Source organism: Excalfactoria chinensis, chromosome 25, assembly GCF_039878825.1.
Source record: "Excalfactoria chinensis isolate bCotChi1 chromosome 25, bCotChi1.hap2, whole genome shotgun sequence".
Classification (NCBI taxonomy): Eukaryota; Metazoa; Chordata; class Aves; order Galliformes; family Phasianidae; genus Excalfactoria; species Excalfactoria chinensis.
Genome location: NC_092849.1, coordinates 1908674 through 1930232, shown reverse-complemented (window position 1 = coordinate 1930232; position 21559 = coordinate 1908674). Strand labels below are relative to the sequence as shown.

The 21559-nt window shown below is 46.5% G+C and overlaps 1 protein-coding gene across 2 annotated transcripts; it reads left to right on the top strand.

The window, feature by feature from the left end:
* Positions 1–2533: 2533 nt before the first annotated feature.
* On the top strand, positions 2534–12822 carry STC1 (stanniocalcin 1). Of its 2 annotated transcripts, XM_072357056.1 has the most exons (5): positions 2534–2826; positions 4987–5129; positions 5847–6058; positions 9299–9516; positions 10961–12822. In XM_072357056.1, exons 1-5 carry the CDS (start codon positions 2709–2711, stop codon positions 11035–11037), a joined length of 768 nt encoding a protein of 255 aa, XP_072213157.1. In that variant the 5' UTR covers positions 2534–2708; the 3' UTR covers positions 11038–12822. The 2 variants fall into 2 exon arrangements, with proteins under 2 accessions (XP_072213157.1, XP_072213158.1); XM_072357057.1 differs by lacking the exon at positions 10961–12822 and having other exon boundaries at positions 2636–2826; positions 9299–9682.
* The last annotated feature ends 8737 nt before the right edge of the window (positions 12823–21559 follow it).

The following is a 21559-nucleotide window of genomic DNA, read 5'->3' as shown; positions in this document are numbered from 1 at the left end:
GGGGGAAGGAGGAAATCCTTCCAGCAGGTTATGCTGAGCTTTTAGAAATGCTGAGTCAGACCTTTATAATTACAATATTTATCTTTATTATTATTTTGAGGGGCTTTTTCTCTCCTGGTGGCATATCTCAGATCTGGGCCATGTATTAATAGGAGGAAGGAAGACTTTCAGGGAACATAGTCTTCCATGATAGATATTCCATTAAAAATATTTCACATTTAAATATTCCATAATAGATACACTTCTTGTGTCCCTAAGTCTTCTTGGAGCTTGGAGTACAAGAGAGAAGCCAATCCCCATTGGCAAAATGGAAGTTTCATGGGGATTTGTAATCCTCATTGCCCTCAGTATGCAAAATAACCAATGCAAATGCACTCTGGTATTAAAGGACACAAATAATTTTCTAGTACAGCAACTCAGTGTGGGTCCTTCAGTCCTGAATTTATTTTCCAGCTTTCTTAAGGCAGTAGGAAAGAAGCTGCCTTCATTGGCTGGAGATTCGAGCAAGTTTTTCTGCCTGTTGTAGTGCTTGTTGCTGTTATATTTCATCTCTTTTTATTGCTAATCATCATCAGGATGGGTTGCTTTGAAAATCTACAGCAGGTACAAACTCTATAGCATGTATAGCACTAAAGGATTCAGTCAACCCTGGAATAATGACAGGAGAAAGAATAGAAAACGTGTTGGAAGTATTATGGGATCTATAGGGACTCTTTGGTAGCTTGGACTCCAATCAGGATGTATACATGCTTGTATACGTATCTCTTTTGCTTTGCAAACTATTCCAGTTCAGATCAGAACACTGCAAAAGACCAGGAGGAATGTTCACCTTGAGGGTGAAGGGGTGGAGGAATCGGGCTTTGAATTTGAAATTCAATTTTGTGGAAAATGCAATGCTTCCACTCCAAATAGGACTTAGATAGGGGTGGTGATTCATCCCCCATTGAAGTCAATGCCAGAGTTGCTTTTGATTTAATCAGAATCAAACCCCATGGGATTATTCTCACTTGCGAACTGGACTGGTCGTATTAAACAAGAGAAACCACAGTGCTTTTTGCAGGGCTGGTTTTTGTTGGTTTGTTTTCTTTTTTCTTTTTCTTTTTTTTTTCCCTTTTTTAACTTTTTTTTTTTTATTATTATTTAATGAAATTGGCTCAGTGTCACAACGCTGAGCCGAAACCTGAAACCCTTCTGTTTCAGTGCCTTTGGAGCACACTTGGAACATCTGGCCCAGCTGTTATTTTGACCCCAAGGCAGGAGCACAACCTCGCTCCTGCTCCTATTCCAACTGGAGCTGACACCAACAGTGTCACCAGTGCATGGAGCCTGAACTGGTCCCATTGTCAAGGGCAGAGCTGTCAAACCCAGGTTTTTCCCTTCTGCTCTTTTCCTTGTTGGCTTCTCCATTGTGCTGCTCATAAACCTGAATGAATGAATGAGACAGAGGGTTTTTGCACCTCCACTCAAGGCAGGTTTGTCAGCTCCTCCGAGCTGAATGTGACTTCTATGCATGGATGCCTGTAGGAATCTGTTGGATTGGTGTCACTGCCATTGTGGAGATGAGAGTGTTTCGTCTCTTCTCTGATCAGTAATAGCTGATATCCAAATCCCTTCACTTACTCAAAGTGGATGGAATTTGTGACTTTTTATCTATAAATCTCTGAGCACCTCCAGGATTTCTTTTCAGCCCAACTGCTGCTCATACCTTCATCCTTTAAGTACTCGGAGCCTTAAATTGTCTCTGTTATAGGATAATCAGTCCTGTCGTGTGCTAATCCTCATTATGTGCCCATTAAAACGAATCCTAACTCAGGCACCAGGCTGCCTCCTCCCGTTATGAAATCAGAAGAACAGACTTGAGTGAAGGGGGAGGAAAACCACCAAAGCACCCCCCCAAAGTCCTTTCACTTCGAAGCAGGAATAGCACTATAGGATCGTGCTGAGGTCTGAGCTGAACGCATGATTTTATTAACATAATTGTCTGAGATAAGGAGCGCTGTGCACGGGGAGCAGGGTTTGGGGTATTTGCATGTGCCTACGTGAGCCGCGGGGGGTGTGGGGTTGGGGTGAGCACACAGCACTGGGCGATGCCATTCCCTACACCCATGGACCCGGCTCTGCCATGGGGCTGCCCAGAGCCCCCCTCCCTCCTTCTTTCCACGGGATCTCTGGGAACAGATGGGAAAATATCTTTCCTTAAAGGGCAGGTGACTTTTTAGGAGGGGGGGAAGATTTCGGGCCGCGTTGTCATTTCCTTGAGCTCAATCCTCCATGGGAAGTGCCCTCCCCTCCCCCCTCACTCCCCCTCTTTCCCCTTTCCCACCGATGAACTTTTTGATGCTCGTTGTTTGGCAGGTACTTTTAATGGGCTGGAAAATATTCTTCCTGTGAAGTTGCAGTTTTCGGAGGGCTTTGAATGAGTCCACTCTGCCATTGGCTCTGCCCAACGCCTCGCGATTGGCTCGGCAGCCCGCGGGGGACCGATAAGGGCGGCTATAAAAGCCCTCAGCACTGCTCCCGGTCCCCCATTGAGCACAGCCGGAGGGGTCACCACGCATTGCCGGGCAGCGGTCCCCAACCCCGGGCTCGCTCCTTGCATTCCCATCCAGCTCCACATCTTTGCTCGAGCCGGAGTGGAAGAACACATACACCAAAAAAAAAAAAAAAAAAAAGCCAAAAAGCCACACTTAGCGGAAACTTGTCAGAGAATGCTCCTAAAGTCTGGTTTGCTGCTGCTGCTGGTGATCAGTGCGTCCGCGTCCTACGAAGCTGAACAGAATGACTCTGTGAGCCCCAGGAAGCCCAGGGTTGCAGCCCAGAACTCAGGTAACAGGCAGAAGGAGGGCTCTGAGCCTCAGCCCTGATGGGTTCCACTGTTTCAGATGTATCTCCTGCTGGTTTTTCTTTTTATCTTTTCCTCTATTTGGTTTTTCTTTTTTCTTTTTTTTTTTTCCTTATAAACTGGTAGGAGCAAGCATGAACGTAAGGGGTTGGTTGAGGATGATGTTGGTGCATAGCTTCTTTCAGAGCTGGGTCAGGAACCGGTGTGTGCTCTGCTTGCAGGATGTAATTCATTCTCTCTCCTCCTCCCCCATCTACTAAATGAGTTCTGTGCACTTTTTTCCCCTTCTGCTTGCATGCATCTCTCCCTTCTCCCATCGCAACCCCACTTAGGCGTTAAATCCATACAACCACAGAATCTCCTGAGTTGGAAGGGAACCTTAAAGGTCATCCAGTCCAACTCCCCTGCAGTGAAATTCTTTGCTTTTTAGGAAGTTGATAAAATCCATGGAAATTTGGCCGAACCATTGTTCTGCCAAACATCTGTCTGCTCAGAGAGGGGGGGAGATGTGTGACTTTGAAGAATGCAGTAACCTAGAAACTGTCCGCCGCGAGCATTTCTTTCTACGAGCTGATTGCTATCAGTTAGATGGTACTGTACAAATACGTTTGTGACATTTAGCAAAGTTGCTTTTACAATAGATTAAAGGGGAAAAAAAAAAATTGCTGGCAAGTCAGAGCTGGAGTCTCCACTTTGCGCACTGTAGATGCTTAGATAAGTTGGACACATTGTCTTGAACAATGGAAATTAAAAATCTGTCTTCTAAGTACACTGAAAAGATATTATGTCTCTAATTTGGAGCTCATTAACAGATGTCTTATTTTAGATCTGCAAGGCTCTGCAGCATTATACCAGGGTGTTTGCTCAATTTCCTTTTGTATTTGGTTGCTATAGAAACATAGGGTCTCACTATTGCACTGTGCCTAAAACAATAAAAGCTTAATGCATACTAAGTCTGCTGAAAGCAAAGTTATAATTTGAACCTGTGGAAGCATAATTATGGGAATGACTTGTGAGGTTATGAACTGGGAAGAGGATGATCTTACCAAATATTTCTCCCTTCAGGCATGTAAGCAGGAGCAGAGCGTGAGGAGGGGTTAATTGGGTGATTTTTGTTCATTTTATTTTCTCCCAGTTGTGAGATACGTCTTTAGGCTACAACTTAGTTCTGTGTAAGGTGTTGCCTTCTTCCACTAAATGCAAGCCTTCGCTTTTCCCACACCTAAGATCTCAATGGGAGACTCTGGGTTTGCATTTCTTCCTAAAGAATGTCTCGTAACATGAGCTGCGAAAGTAATGAATATGCCTTGCACAGACACATAAGGGGACAGATGTTCAGTTTACCAAAAAAGGTTAATCCCTTCTAACTTCAGGGCAATCATGTGGCAATACTGCTGATTCATTGTTAAAATGCACACTTATCTGCACTAAAAAAGATGGGATGACATGGATATCCCTCTGCACAGAGCAGCTCCTGCCTCGCAGATGTTAATTATGCATGGTCATCTCCACTGCCTTAACTTTCTGTGCCCACATGTCGCTTCTCTGTGCAAATCTTCAGCTGCATAACATTTCTTGGCTACACTTGTGCATGGCTGGGTACCATATTAGCACCAAGCTCCTCATTCAAGACCTTTGTAGTAATGAAAATTAACACATCGGGGCACTGGAAGTAGATGATCTTTAAGGTCCCTTCCAACCCAACCAGTCCTATGGCTTTCTGATCATTAAGGTCCCTTCCAACTCAATCATTATATGATTCTATGATGACCCTAGGGATGATCTCACGGGGCCATTCTTCTTGCTTCTCCCTTGTCCACACAAGCTCTGAGTAATGCTGTAAGTGCACACCATGAGAATTAGGTTGGGATGCACCTCCAAGTCTCCATCTACCTAAGACCAATGGCTCCCACCTCTCTTTTAATCCACAATAACCCGCTGAATGTTTTGGTAGTTGTAGGCTCTATTCCTCAGTTTGCAGTTCCATGATTTCTGTCATTAACTCACTTTGCAGAGCCTTTTGCTTCTCTTTGTCCCCTCTCTCACCATCCCAAGGAACAGTTGGCCAACAGTTGGACATGACACAGCCTACAGCTTGGTATTGCAGGGGGTGATAGGCACTAACCTTGTGCCTCTCTCCACAGCCGAGGTGGTTCGCTGCCTGAACAGTGCCCTCCAAGTGGGCTGTGGGGCTTTTGCCTGCCTGGAGAACTCCACGTGCGACACGGATGGAATGTACGACATCTGCAAGTCCTTCCTTTACAGCGCTGCTAAATTTGACACTCAGGTATGATACGCCTTCATTTCTCTTTCCTCTGTGCAGGTTTAACCCTTCCTTTCTTGCTGTTCTTCTTGGCCGCTCCTCAGAACCGCAGCATTGGGTTTTGGCCACGAGCGCATCCTTCAGGGCTATTTTCTGCAGTACATTTTCCACGTACTGTACTCAATGTGTGAGGACTTGGCAGGGAGCATTGAGTGGGGCGGAGAACAAAGTTTCCTCTTCAGGAGGAAATATAAACGTTCTTCGAACAAAGTGTGTCTTCTGACTGTGGGACCTGGCACGGGGCTGAGGTTTGAATTGGAAGTCTAAAGGCCTGGGAATGCACAGCCAGATCAACCCCCTCCAGAGCTGCAGCAGGATAAATAGGAGAATACCACAGCTCCTTTTGCATCATTTTCATCCCCAAATGCACATGCTCCCATGTGTCCAGCCCCTGGTATACAGAGTGGAAGGCAGGATTAGGTCCATCCCTGGTGCTGGTACTCCCAATGCTTCAATTGCTTAAAGCTGTTGGGAAGAGGAACTTGCTGTCTGCCTCCTAACTACACTGCAGTAATAGTGAGCATTTGTGGTCAAGCTCCCTGTCACTCTTGGTAAGAGGCCTCCAGCAGGTTTGTAATTGCAGGAAGGGTAATTAATAGCAGCCAGCCATAGCAGAGCATCTGTTATTACACCCCCTTCTATGAAATCTGTTGCATTTTAAGGGTTTTCTTCTGTTTGCAGGGAAAAGCTTTTGTGAAAGAAAGCTTGAAATGCATCGCCAATGGGGTCACGTCCAAAGTGTTCCTCGCCATCCGGAGGTGCTCCACGTTCCAAAGAATGATCTCCGAAGTGCAGGAGGAGTGCTACAGCAAGCTGGATATGTGCGGCATTGCAAAGCGGAATCCCGAAGCCATCACGGAGGTCGTGCAGCTCCCAAATCAGTTCTCAAACCGGTAGGTGGCCGGAATGCAACACAAACCCAACATGAATATCCAATTGGAACTGGATGATCTTAAAGGTCCCTTCCAACCCACCCCATCCTATGGTTCTATAATCCTTGAGGTCCTTTCCAACCCATCCCATCCTATGATTCTACAGCCTTTTAGGTCCCTTCCAACCCATCCCATCCTATGGGTCTATAATCTTTGAGGTCCTTTCCAATCCATCCCATCCTATGATTCTATAACATTTGAGGTTCCTTCCCACCCATCTCATCCTATGGTTCCATGATCTTTGATGTCCCTTCCGATCTAAACCATCACACTATCCAACACACAAATGCAAAGTGTAGAGAAAGTCAACTTGATTCCTCATATTCTAACTTCTTAAGAGCCCTAATGCAGTTCAGCCTCTAATGCAGTGCCTTTTCAAATCCTTGTTAATTTTTACCAGCATTCTTATGATTTTCTTTCTGGTAAATATACTTACAAGCATCTCCAGGGGAGAACTGTAAAATTAACTGGACATACATTGCTTCAAAGCTTGGAGTTGGTTTAAATGTTGGCTCTTTTAGTTTGAATGCAGACCTTTTATTGAATGCAGAAGGCAAAAAAAGACCTTTTAAATATCAATCCGGTGTTATTAATATAGCATCCATCAGATTGAGCACATAAGAGTTACTCAACCTATTGCAACTTTTTTCTCTTCTTTTTTGCTTTTATTGCACCTAGCAAATGAGGTTGGTGTCATATGAAGGTCCAGATATGAAGGATTAGGAAGGCTGAAAGGGAACCAGTGAACAGACTCTTTAACCTTATTGTGGAATGAGCCAGTAGAGCACATTCTAGGGATGATCTGGTGTTCATAATGGTTGTTTCACCCCTGTTCCTCCTTGCTAGCAAGGGCTGCCTGCAGGAGAGGCCACGTCACGCTGCTCTCTATGCTTTATCTGAGCACAGACCTGACCTGTCCCCATCTCCAAGGACAAGGGACAGAGAGAGGCTTCAGGGAGCTGCTGCAGTCTGCGCAGTCACGCTGCAAGGGCAGGGATTTCTTCCTCTAAATCCTGGAACAATCAGTGCTGAGTCTTGTGATTGGGATAAAAGGGATCTTTTTGAGCAGTTTGAGTAAATATGCTCTTAGAATTTGAGTGCAAACAGACCGAGCTGCAATGTAACGTGTTGGCTGGCTGCTGGAGCTCCTCTGGGCTGGCTGTTTGACTTCATCAGGAAGCATACTAAGCCTTCAGACCTATGCGAGCACAGGTGGGATGATGTTATATAGGCATTTCATCTCTGTCCAGGATAAACTCATCACTGAAAACTGCATTGTAGGTATCCAGAAAGTCGCACACTGGGGAAGGCAGTTCCTCCAGCAAGGAGGGAGTTGGTAGGTAACCAAAGTCACTGTCCACCAAGCCAGGAGCTCCAGTGTGGCTTTCTTTCTTCACCCAGATAAATGTGGGATGAGATGTGGGGCAGCAGCATTTTGCACAGTGGTGCTGCATGTGTATGGGATGTTCCTCCCGTGCCTAATGCAGAGCTGCTCTGTCCCCAGGCTGAGGGAACGCCTCCCCCACTGCCGCCAGCCCGCCTCGAAGCCAAAGGATATTATGACATGTTGAGTAACAAAAGCAGCAGGATTTCCCAGCTAATAGTTTACATGAAGGTCTCCTAAAGCATCCTGCTTTCCCAGCCCCTGTCCCAACATAGCGTCAGAATAAGAATGTGCCACTTGGCCTGGGACGCCAGGAGGAAGTAGTTAAAGGTCATAGCATCTTCCTGTGATTTAATCTCATGGCAGAGGCAGAGGAAAGCCTTGCTGCCTTTGCTCTCAGTCTAGAGAGGCATCAGCAGCCGCCAGGTTGCAGCTGCAGCAGTGGAAAGTACTCTGATGTGATTGCATGGTGCTGGGCAGTGGGTAGGATCCGTTCTTCATGCCCTGTATGGTTTGCACAGATGCATTCACCATCATCTGTGCATAATCCAATGACAGTACTGCCGTGCTCCTGTTCCTTTTGTATTTTGAGTGCAGGAGAAATTTAACCTCACCTGACCTCCACTGACGGCTCTAAAGGGCAGAGCTGAGCGCAAGGAAAGGAGCCTGAATGCGAAGTCCCATTTCCCTCTTCCTTCCCCTCCTCCTCCTGCAGGTTATTCTCTTCTCTGCTCCCTTGGAAAAATGTCACGGTGACCTTAAAGGCTTAAAATAAGTTCCCCGTTGTCCTTTCAGGCAGAAGCGGCCCAGAATATATGGGGCTGCCCCTCTTTTCCCAACTTTCTGCCTTCAGGGGGATGATCCATGTGGTGCACACAGGGCCGTGTGCTGCCATAGCTCCATTCTCTGCTTGGCTCAAGCAGTGCTGGGGAAACAAATCAGCACAATTTCCTGGCTCCCTCCTCCTGCAAAGAACGTGTGCTTGGGGCTGAGATAGCAGCAGCAGGCGAGCATGCAACAGGGGAAAGCAGAAGGTCCCCATGTGTGATTTAATGCACAGTCAGCTCACCACAAGTGGCAATTGTATGTCCTAAAGATCTGTCCCCAGGGAGTGCACGCATCTGTCGGGCTCTGAGCTGAGCTGCTTCTCCCTCCTCCGGTCCTTCTCTGCATGTAAGGGAAGGGAGGAGGGAAGGGCCAGAGCTGCTCAGAGGTACTGGGAAGCACAGGGATGGATTCCTTTATAGGAAGGGCCACTCTGGCAGCGTCTGCCTATTAGAAAGAATTGATTATTTTTCTTTCTAAAGCTTTAGAAGCTTGGTGTGTTGAGCAGAATAAAACACACGCTTAAGCCAGTTACACCAACTTAGTTCCTCAGTGTGGACGCCCCATCCCTGCAGGCAGCCAAGGTCAGGATGGAGAGGGCTCTGAGCACTGATGGAGCTATGGGTGTCTCTGTTGGACCAGGTGGCCTTTAAGGATCCATTCCAGCTCAAAAGTTTCTATGGTTCTTTGATCTTAACATCTTTTCCAACCACTATGACTCTACGAACACATCCTGAACTACTCCAGTGGTTGCACTACTCAGCAGAGGGTTGGAACTTGATGATCCTTGAGGTCCCTTCCAACTCAAGCCATTCTATGATTCTACGGTTCTATGATTCCAACCTCTATGTTTCTATGAGCATATCCTGAACGACTTAAAAGTGCTTTCCATAGTCTTGTTGCACGGGCAGTGCTGTTGGCTTGGGATCTGCTTATGCCCCATTTCTCTGGTCATGCCTGAGACTGAATAACAGACGGTGTCTGTCCTGCAGGTATTACAACAAGCTGGTGAGAAGCCTACTGGAGTGTGACGAAGAGACTGTGAGCACCATCAAGGACAGCTTGATGGAGAAGATCGGGCCCAACATGGCCAGCCTCTTCCACCTGCTGCAGACAGACCACTGCGCCCAGGGCCACCCGCGCACAGACTTCGCCAGGAGACGCATCACCGAGCCACAGAAGCTCAAACTCTACTTCAGGAACCTCCGAGGTGAGGGGTCCAGCCCAGCCCACGCCAAGCGCACCTCTGCCGAAAGCGCGTAACGCCTCGGCCGCGCGATGGGTGTAAGGGATGCTAAGCACTACCAAAGCTGAAGTCTCTCTTCTAGAAGAGTAACGCACCCAAACCAAGTGTACTGTAGCTAGTTTTAATAACAACTAGGAACTGGTTTTAGATTTAGTCATTGATATTTTCTATTCCTCTCCAACCAACTTTTGCATGGGTCTGTGTTCAGTGTCTCAGCTTTCCCGCCGTCAAAATGTCTCCATCCCTCTTTTCTTCCCCACAAAAAGTGATCCCAAATGATCCTAGTCTTAAGTAGAACCGTGAAGCAGTCAGGCCTTCAGACACCAAACCCTAAAGTACTGTAGCACTAACACCATTGAGGTCTGAAGATTTGGCACCCAGGAGAATCGTCGATTCTCGCTCGTAGCAAGCTGGTAGGCAATGATAGATGCACTAACAACTATTGCACATCCTAATGATGTCAATGGAATTCGTGTTATGAATCTGTGCTGGCCATGGACGAATATGAATATCATATTCCCGGTCTCTTAGCGTCATGCAGTCCTAATCCTTCCAACACAGCTCCGTTAACCTGTTGGTTTATGAACCCATTGCTTGGTTTGCCAAGCTCACTAGCTGTGGGTGATTCTCATTACCATGACCTGGCACCACAGTGCAAAATGAACCCAAACGACCCCCCCAGTCCCCCCTCCCCCAACACACAGTAAATCAGGAAAGGAACATTTTGTACTACGGAAATGATTAAAAGCGGTGCCGGTCTATGGTTAAACCTAGTCAGAAGGTTACATAATATTGCATTGTATTTAAAAGCTAACATCTATGTACTGTATTTAACTGTCTAAAGCTTTAAGAGAAGTTAACAAAAACAAACCCTGTCTTAAGACAAGAGTATTAAAGGTCTTGCTCTAACTGTGGTATAAATAGTTTTAAAATCTGTCATGTACTGTACATAAATTCCATGAGAGTCTGCTTGATAGGAGCAGAATATAATAACTTTATTGCATAAACTTAGTTTTGTAAGTTAGCTATTCTGTTGGTTTTGTTGGTTTTTTTTCCTGGAAATAGTATCTCTGTCATATTCAAGAGTTCACCTTCTACTCTGTGGCCTTTTTATAATGGAAGAGAGAAAACGTTTGGCCAGAAACAAACCTCTCTTCATAGATGATATGGGGAAAGGAAAAAAAAGCAGAATGAGCTCAGAGTGGCCATAGCTGTACCCAAGGCTGCTGGAGAGCTGCTGGGGGGAACGCCAGGCGGTTCTTTAGGATCCCAAAGGCAAAAACTTCCCATAGAAAGGCCATTTCTGGGGGAAGGCAGGCAAAGAAACCTTGTAAGCTCCTGCAGCAAAGCAAAGGCGCATGCATGAAGCTCTCAGACCTGCCTTTCCTCCCACCCATCTCTCCCGCAGCCTCCGCGAACAGGACCAGGGCCGGTCCCACGGCCGCAGATGGGGGCCTTCCCCCGACGCCGCTCTCTGCACAGTAGCCCTTCGTGGCTTCGGCGAGCCAATAAAAGCCGCAGCGTGGCACGCGATCGGCACGGCCAGCTCCAAAGTCTGTCCCTCTGGAGCCTGTCTGCGGCGTGGATGACTCTTGCTCAACTAGTTAGAGAGCTAATAAAGGAGGTATCTATTTTTTTTTTCTTTTTCTTTTTCTTTTTGAACTCTAAAGCAATATAACTCTTTTTTTTTTAATTATTATTATTATTATTTTCCTCTTTTTTTCTTTCTTTCTTTCTTTTTCTTTTTCTTTTTTTTTTTTTTTAAACCACAAAGCCTTTAAACAATAACTTGCTGCTAATATATTGAAACCAGATGCAGTGGCAGCATTTCTCATACTGCTGTCTTCATTAAATGTAGCCCAAAAGTGCTGTCATGAAATTGTAAGCAGCAAAAAAAAATGTTGCTGACGGTAGAGGGTTGGGGTTTTCGTTTTGTTTTGTTTTTGAGTACTCTGAATCGTGCAGTCCAGGACAAACAAGATGCAATATTGCTCGTTCTTAAAGTCAGGTGCATATAGAGTCCGACACCATTAAGTTTTGCAAGGTGAAAACCAAAGTCCCTTTGAACATCACGACCCTAAATGCTTGACTTTTGCTTGTGATGTAGCTGTGCGCTGTGCAGCATTGCACCAATGGGAATGTTAGAAAAGGGGGAGACCTGCTGGGGCTGTGCATTGAGTGCATGTATTTTGGGGGGGACATTTGCCTCAGAAAGATATCACTTGGTTGGAGTGTCCCAACAGGGTGGCTCCAGGCAATAGGAAGCAGCTCCCTGCTGAGTTCCCCCATGGGCTGATGTCAGTAGAGCTCAGTGAGCTCACCTAGATGCTCTGGTGGCAACTGGCTTCTCTGCTGCTTTGCGCACCACTTCTATGAAAACCCAAAGCTTTACAAAGTTGACTTGAGGTTGGGGAGCAGGAGCCCAAATCCTGTCTTTTTGGGTTCTCCTAAATTTTATTATTATTATTATTATTATTTTCAGTGAGAACCTAAGCTTGTCTGACTTTGTCGCAAGGTCACAGGCTTGGGTTGGTGGTTGGACTGGATGGTCTTAGTGGTCTTTCCAACATTAATGATTCTGTGATTCAGTGAGGAAGCTGCAAGCACAGAGCTGTAAAATCCAAAGACTTGGGGTTCACCTTGCCAAACTTTTAGCCTAAGCTGGTCACTTCAACTCTCCCTTAATCAGCAGAGGGGGACATGGTGGCACTTCCCATCGACTGGGAACGGTGCCTCATGGGTATGGTCTGAATTAGGTGAGAGAAATCCCCCTGGCAATGGGGAATGATTCTCAACACTAAGTCCAGCTATTTCACATTTTATTTAATCTCTGATGCTTTATTTTTTTAATCTTGCGTTCACTGCAGAAATGATTTCTCTCGGAGGCGGGGAGGGGCTTATCTAGAAATGTTTGCATGATTCTCATTGTGATTTGTTTGCACTTTAGATGTTTTGTGCCATTATAAATTTGCATTATGTATTTATAATTTAAAGATACTTAGAAGGGGGAGAGAGTTTTGGGTTTTTGTTTTTGTTTTTGCTGAGTACTGGAATAAACAGTGAGCATATCTGGTATATGTCATTATTTATTGTTTAAATTACATTTTTAAAGCTCAGTGTGTTCATATAAAGGTTATTTGAAACATATCATAGTAATGAGAAAGATGCAAGTTATTTTCTTTGCTTATTTTTATAATTGAAGATGCATAACATAATGAGGCCTATGTTGGATTTTCTTCTGCAATGAAATAAAATGTCAAATTTAAGGATTTTTTCCGTGTCTGGCTCTTTCATTGAACCTCACTGTGATCCTGGTCGTGCCCAACAAGAACACCGCTGCATGTAGATGTCCTAATGCCATTTGGTTGTCTCACTCAGAGGGCATAGAGATGGGTGTCACCATCTTAGGGACATGATTTAGTGGGCATGATGGTGGGAGCTGATGGCTGGACTTGATCACAGAGGTCTTTTCCAGCCTGAAAGACTCTATGAGTGGACATGGCGGTGATGAGTCTATTATTGGACTTGATGATCGTAGAGTTCTTTTCCAGCCTTAATGACTCGATCTGACATTTTGGCTTAAGAAGTAATCCCCAAATCACTTCCTGAACACACGCACCTACTCACCCACCCAACTGCTGAGTAACAAACCCACCCACTCCATTATCTAGGAGCCAAAGCGACAAAGGAAGCAGCATTCAATTTGAACTGACCAAAAAAAGACATTGCAGATGAACAGTGAATTATGTCTTTCCGAAGAGAAAGTCAGTTCCCATTTCTGCTCTTGCAACAGTAAAGCTTTGGAAGCAGTATGGATGCTACACTTAAAAGCTGAGCTTCACAACTATTCTGTAATTAATAACCATTATAAATAATTACTGTCCAATACTGAGTACTATTCCTATGCAGTGCTCATAAATTTCAGCTCGTATGGCTTTCTCATTCACAAACCACATCTGTAAAATAAAATTGCCCCTAGATAATTGAGATTTTACAGGGACAAGGCACCTCACCTTAATGGATACAGTCACCCTACCCAACAAATTCTGCTTGAAAGTCTCTTTTATGGCAACAACTGCCCCTCACAGCAGGAAGACTTCAAGCAGTCAATGAGGGCATAACGTCATCAGTGCTAAACTCCAGCCCCAAATGGAAGAGGTGAATGAGACATGAGCTCTTCAGTATGGCTCAAAGCACAATGATCTGTTCTCCACAAGAGACTGCAGCACTGTCATACTAATTTTCCTTTCCTCAATTTGAGATTGACTTAGTGGGACCACACATCCTATAGATAAAAAATGCCTACAGTTCATTCACGCAGTGTATAGAGCAGGCAGCTTGAGTCAAGTGGAGTTCTTCTAAAGAACAAAGGAGATAACCAAACGTTCAGAAGCTTTGTAATTATTATTGCTATTATTATTATCTACCTTATTATCTACATTTCTACCTTGTTATCCCCAACTCAATAACGAGAGCTCTGATTTTAAGAGCTGCCAGCAACAGAGGTCTGATCCAAGTCATCACTGTGGTGGAAATTCTGCACGGAGATAGATCCTAGGAGAGGAAATCTCAGCGCGGCGATGGCGAGCGTAGCACATGGAAGTCCTGTTGTCATCTTCACATGGAACAAACTGCCCAGGAGTTAATTTGATTTGGCCCAGGACCAAAGTACATGATTGACTGATGTTCTTGTCTTGTCCTTTTCTATTTTATTTTTTTCTTTTATTGTTGTTTTTTAAAGTTTCGTTACAAAACAAAGGGAAAATCATTTCAGATTTTCCTGGCCCTCACCCTTCCTGCTTTGCTGTTCTGAGAAGGGGGAGAGAAAGAAAGACCAAGAGCAGAGGAGAAGGAGTGTGATCTTTGGCACTTGGAGTGACACCGTATGAAGCGGTTGGGAGCGAAATTTGGGAACTTCCTGCCTCCTGTGAACTTAGAAAAATAAAGAGCAGAAAAAAAAAAGAGAGAAACCCAAGAAGAAAAAGAAAAAAAACACCCTTCCACAATATAATAAAGGACATTGTCTTTGCCATCGTGATTCAGCCAGTACGACTGGGAATATGAAAGAAGTAGGATGCTAAAAATATAACCCGAGTTCAAACAAATTGAGCTGCACTGGTTGTTCCCATCGTGCAAGGTTAGATGAAGAAGGAAAAGGCAGAAAGAAAGCAAGTGGACGAAATGGATGCAGGCTTTGCAGGTTAAACGCAGGGAACTCACGGCTGAGCTGTAGAAACCCTGTTTATATTTCAGTGTATTTCAGTGCCAAAGTGTTGGGGATGGATGTGGGGGATTACATCCCCTTGGGATCCCACTCTTTCCATGGTGTGGTTGGAGGGAAGGACGCACAGCGCTTCTAGCTCGTGGATGAAGATATCCAGCAGGATAAGCTGTTCACACAAATGACTTTTCTTCACTATATCAGCATTTTCCAGGACGCCTCTTCCTCACCATGCCTACAAATCTCTATTTTCCAATGCTGGCATCTTCCTTAAAAACACTACCTTTGCCATTAGAGATAATGTTGGTGTAAACCCCATTTATCTCCACGATTCAGAGGGATCCCTGCTGCGAGTTCAAGAACCTGAGGCAGAAAATACCTGAGATAGGCACAGGCGTTGTATTCCAGCCGACAGCTGGAAAAACTTGTAAAACCAGAATGAGCTCATGGGGGAGATGTAATTATTTTCACACAGATGGGATTTTTTTTTCCTCATTTCACTCCTCTTTGGCTCTTGTTTTTTTGGCAGATTGAGATGCCAGTGTAGCCCGGGTGAGGAGCCAGGCCATGGGGACACCTCTATGGGACGGATGCTGCAGCACAGGGCACAAAGACAGCTGCTCACGATGGTTATTTAAAAGCAAAGCCCTGTTTTATGGAAGCCAGGAGAAAATTCCTGCTGGTTCCTAAGAGTTCCCTTCAGGGCTTTGTTTCATCTCAAGTCTTGGAGCTTAATTGTTTTCACTGCAAAACAAAATCATTGCTCCTCTCTGGACACGATCCTTGGCTCAGGGCTCCATGGAGCCATCAGCCCAACGCCATTTCCCTCTCTGCTGGGGAATACAAGTGGTCCAAATGGCTGTTTACTTTTATTTCTGGGCTGATAATAAAACCTGGTATGATTATATTAATGTATATACACATATATATTTCAAAATATGGCAATGTTTGCTTAAAGCTCTACATGTGCTGCTCAGCCTCACGTATGCTCTTTGGCCATGATTTAGATGAGAATGTGGCATCTGTGGGCTTTGAGTTCATATTTCTGGCAAATCAGGTTTTGTGGCTAATGACCTAAATGAAATCTTCTGCATCCTTTCCTATGTATAGGAAATATCTCTAGATATATAGTAGATATCCCTACAGCCACAGGGAAGAGCGTGGCCTTCCATCAAAGGACCCCAAAATAAGCAACTTAAAAAATCAATTATTGGTCAAAAAGAGAAGAATTCGGAGTTTATCCCTTCCCCTATGTTCTCATTCGCTGCTCCCATGCCAAGGTCCATACATGAGGCTGAGCCCATGCACCTGCACACCAACCCTTTACTGCAGACCAAAAAGCCACGATTTCAGCCCAAATTTCTCACATTCTCTCTGCTTTCACACAGAAAACCCCTTCCTTCCTTCCCCTTTCAGCCCACCATATCCTGCCATGAGCCTGTGGATCTTTCCTGTCCGAGGGGGGAAATCTTTCCTTCCTTTGAGCAGAGGCACCGGCCTCAGGAAGAGGGACCGATGACGGGCAGTGGTTCTTTGCTCAGCACTGCAAATCCCTATGGGAAAATGTGTGACCACGTAGGTGGAGCTGCCATTGGTGAGTAAGGAGCATCCCGACGACGCACAAACCTTTTCCTCTTCGTCACTGGAGCCAGGCACACTTTGCAGCCCCTCTGATTGACAGAGAGCAGAATTTTTATCATGGCATCAGAGGAAAAAGCTGAGGGCAGACCCACCCCTGAGGATGCACAGCCTGCAGCTGGATTCCCAGGTCAAGGAACAAACTTCCCTTAAGGATGGGGAGTGGTACAGGCTGGCTGAAAAAAATGAGATTACCAGAAGGAGAATGTTGGTTTTTCCTTTGGTGTGGAAAGGTGTTCTGCTCTGCTCCCAGCATTGTGCAGCCAGATTCTGTCTTGGGAGACCGAATCTTGCACCATCATCAAGCATTAATCAGGGTCAAATACAACAATACAAGAGACCTTTTGCTGGCCTTTGGCAATGCCATTGGGAGCAAACCCCCATGGGCCAAAGCCAACTGCAACGACCACCCCAGTCTCATTTGCTCCCAATGGCATTGCCAAAGGCCAGCATCTCCCAAATATCACTATCATGCAGTGGAAATGCTGCATGTGTTGGCAGCTGGCTCATCTTTAAGGTCTTCCATTTGAAATGTTTCATCCGCCATAAGCATAGCAAATAGCTCCCTGTATTCAAACTGCTGGGGAAAAAATATTGCATTGTTTGCCATCCATCCAGAGAGAGAAAAAAAAATCTTCCCTATATCTTGCATTTCCAGCAGGCATTAGAGGCAAAGCTGGGACCTGGCGTGACATGCCTGAGCTTTTCCAGCATCCCTGATGGGCACGATACGAAGGGATGAATAATGCCATGGTTTTCTGAATTAACATGCACCCCTGGATGTGCTTGGCTGCTTGTCATACAGTCTGTGGATGTTGTTTTAACACAGTAATGAGCTCTTTCCATGCTGAGAAGACATCGGGCAGAGGAATGTCCATGAGCTGTGCAAATCAGTGGCAGGAGATGCGGGACAGCTCCTTGTCACCTCCTGCATTGCAAAACCCAATTGGGATCTGAGCTCCCTAAACCCCTAGATTTGCCTTTGGGATGAAGGTAACCAAGCCAAGCCAAGGATGGGTCTCATTTAAGGAACTGCAGGAAAGAAAAGAAGGTGATGGTCAATTGGTGATGGTTGTTGGGTGATGGGCTCGGCTTTTGCTCTCTCCTTGCAAAGCATTTCAGCCCTCCAGCTCTGCTGAAGCTCGGTGCTAAGACAATTAATGATGAGATCTCAAGTTTGGGATTTGAGCATTGCTCTGTTAGTTCGGTGCTTCTCCCTATCAAAAACCCATCCTGGGAAAGGGGAGGAAGTTGTGGCAACCATCGCCCGTCTTTACTCCCAGGGGTCCCTTGTGCAACCCAAGGGCTGATTTCTCCAAACCCACCCCCAAAAATCATGGTTCTCTTTGCTTTTCCTCCCTGGGAGGTTCTGCTGTGTGTTCAGCTGCACCTCCAGCCCCCATTAATGCTGGCAGCACTCTAAAGATAGATCCGAGCAGAGATTATCGGCCCAAGTGGTATTAATAGGAGGCAGCTGCTCTTTAAAGAGGCTTTTAAATAATGTAAAGAAACTTTTGGTCATATTTTTAAAAGCCTTTTAAGTGAGCTGAGCCCTCAGAAGTTGGCCAAGTGGGGGTTTTTTGGGGGAGGGGGAGGGGAAATCTGTAGGGCATTGAAGGATCTTGGCCACAACTTGGCCCCATTGCTTTCTCCAGGCCACAGAAATGGGAAAAGCAAAATAAAACGCCGTGAAACTGCTTTGGGAAGCATCAGTCTAAAGGATCTGCAGCATCCCTGGTCCTCTGCTTCCAGAAGTCCCACATGGAGGAGCTTCCAATGTGCACAATCCATGCGCTCCTGCCCATAAGGAGACTCTTCCTTCTGGCAGCCTTTGTGCTGGAGATTGGAAGGAGGCACGGCTGAAGGTCGAGCTGTTAATCACCATCAGAAACAATTAAAAAGGGATCGCAAAGAGGATGCCAAGAGGGAGAGCACCACACAGGGATTCACCCATTCCCAGAGCAGTAGGAAGTTGCTCACAGCCACTTTGTGTGCTTTAAGGGCGGGTAGGGCGACGAAGAGGAAACCTCTGACATGTAGTAGCTGATAATGCATGATGCATTTCCCTCTGCCCTGTGAATTACACCAAGCAGAGTTTCACTTCAGTGTTGTCATTACTGTAGGCTCCACGGGTGACGTCAGAGAGAGAATTAAGCAATTCCCCTTCATTTAGTTACTTTTTTGGCTCTAAATAAATACCTCCAGTTACCAAAAAGAGGGAAAAATAAATCACCCTACAAACCAAACACGTGGTTGTTCCAAAGCAGAGAGCAAACCCCAATAACAAACACTTGTGCAACACTCCGTGCTTGCCAACCACGCCACTGGGAGCAATGGGGATGCATGGGATAAATCCACAGGTCTATAAGTGAGGATGCAGAGATTTGAGTATGGAGGAGATAAAACAGAGAGGTTTTGTATCATGGATAAGAAATGGATGGAGATCATCCCAGCATCCCAGCTGAACTCCAGCAAGCTGTGGAGACATGCATATTTTTCCCCATTTTTTCCCCATTTTTCCCCATTTTCCCCAGACTTTTCCTATCTTCTCCCATTTCCTTCCATCTTCTCCCATTTCCTTCCATCTTTTCCCATTTCCTTCCATCTTCTCCCATTTTTTCCCCAATTTTCTCCCATTTTCCCTATTTTGTCCCCATTTTCCCCTTTCTTTTCCCCATTTTCCCTGTTTTCCCCCAATTTTTTTCCTTTTTCCCCCCTATTTTCCCCATTTTTCTGTCCTTTTGCTGCAGGCTCTACCCGAGCTGCCGCACTCGCTCCACCACAGCTCTTGTGCCATCTGCCGACTGAAGGCAGCCTGCAACAAGCAGCACGGCTCGCACCCAGCGCTGCCTCCTGCAGCTCCCATTGCCTCCTTCCCTCCTTGCATTGCATTGCATTGCAAGCGTCCTCAGGAACTGATCACAGCAAAAGCAAAGATGAGAAAACTCCGCTCTCTGCTCATTTCCCAAGCACTGAAAATGTCATTTTTGGAGGGTTGGGATGGGGGGGAAGGGGCTTTCAATTGCTTCCATCCAGCCACACACCAAATTATTCATGCCAACACCAAACCGTCCCATTTAAATATAACTCGCAGCTCAGAGAAGGGCAGCGCGCTGCTACCCATCATCAATCAGTGCTTTTATCTCCCGAGTGCGGAGCAGTGATTCCCAAACCCCTCAGCCTCATTCCCTATGGGGAAAGGAACACTGGGATGATGGGTTGGGGGGGAGGAATTTTTGCCCTACTTTCCTTTCGCTGCTCAGTGCTAAGCACTTGCAGGGCTGGAGCTGCATCTCTCCAGCGGCCAAGCAGAGGGCACTGCTGCCCAAAAAGTTCGGGCAACGCTGCTCCACGGCTCTGGGAACTCATCCGTCTGCGTAATCGCTCGGATTTCAACAGGTTACCCCCCCCCCTCCCCCCTCCAAAATCCGGAAGGAATAGATAAAGGGTGATGATGAGAAGCAGCCCCGCAGCCCCTGAGTGATGGTCCCGTGGAGAAGGAGAGAAGCTCCGGTTTGGCTCGGAAGGTGAAACGTTGGCTAATATTGGGGTTGGAAGGAGAGAGAGGGCGTTCAGCCCTGCACTCCTCCTACCCACATTTCATCACCCGGCGCTTCCCAGCTGTGGTTTGAGCCCACTGAAAGCCTTCTGCTTTGAGTGCAGACCCTCCTGCCTCATTCAGGGCTACATTTCCAGAGCCTCAGATGCTCCGGCAGCACAACAGCACCTCGATGAGCCTGATGAGAACACCAGACAGCAGAAACCACATGAGAAACCTCCATAGGAACCCAGTTCAGATGAGCCAGAAGGATCCTCCTCCTGCTTCCACTTAACCTACTTAAAACAAGAGACATTATCAATATCCCCTTGCGTGGATGCAATGAAATTAGCCCGTTCAGCATGGAATGGGATGAGGAGCAGGAATCCTGCCCTGCAATAAGCTCCATTTTCCTTTCTTCTCCCCCAGCCCAGCAGCCCTGAGAGCACCCCCAGCCAAATGCCATCAATCTCTGTTGGGTGCCATCCTGAGGGGCAGATAAAGGTGCTCACCCCAATTCCTTCCTGCTCATCTCACTCGCAGCCAAGCATTTTACCTTGGCGCCGGCTGCCTCCTGCCATCAACAAGGCAAGGTGTAATGTTACTGCCTGTTTGCTCTGCCTGTTGGTGTTCTTCGGGTCCCATTTAGACGTGGCAATGAGTGCAGTGGGGCTAAGGTTCCTTGGGTTAAAAGGGATTGAGCAGCAGCAAACCTGGCTTGTGGGTACCGTGGGTAGGACAATCTGGGGATGTCCCCAGCAAGAGGAGCTTTAATTGGTTTAAATGGTTTAGGGTGGTCGTAGGCATGGGTTGATGGTTGAACTGGATGATCTTAGTCGTCTTTCTAACCTTAATGGTTCCATGATGCTGCGAAATGGGCTGCAACATTTGGGATGCAAGCCAACAAAAAAGGGGGGTATTTATCACCATCAAATCCTCACTTGAAGGTGAACCCCAGTCCTTCCAGTCCATATCTTTCCTTTGTGCTGGGAAATAGAGCAGTGTTGGGGCTGTCCCACAGTGATGGATGCATGTCAAGCTCTGAATGAGGGATGGAACAAACCCATGTGTTACACAGAGCTGAGGATGAACCCATAGCACCTCTCTCCCCCCAGCCCACTACGGTTATTTTCCCTCATGTTCCAGCCCTGCACTGGGGCTGTTCTTTGTTCAGCCCCTCCAAACAGTCGGGTTTGGGTGTGGGAGATACCGGCCCAACCCAGCCACCCTCTCTGTCAGGGCTATCAGCAAACACCAGCCCCTGGAATTTTAATTGAAAGAGTCGGACGCCCAGATAAGGCCCAGCATCACCCCATTGCCACACAGAGCAGGGTTTGGCCCATTGGCCACAATGGGGCCACTCATGTTGTACCCACTGCAGGGCTGCCAGCCCAGTCCCATTGGGGCAGCACTGGAATGGACTGGGAGGCACTGGGGCTGTGCATGGGGATTTGGCTGTGGCTGAGGCTCACACAGCAGCATCCCCCTCCCTTCACCACCAGCAGGATCGAGGTGGTCTGCGCTCCCACCGCCTTATCAGCCCTTATCTCCCCGAGCCGCTCGCTAATGTGACCTTAATGGAGCTCAAATCGCCTCGATTTGTTTTATTG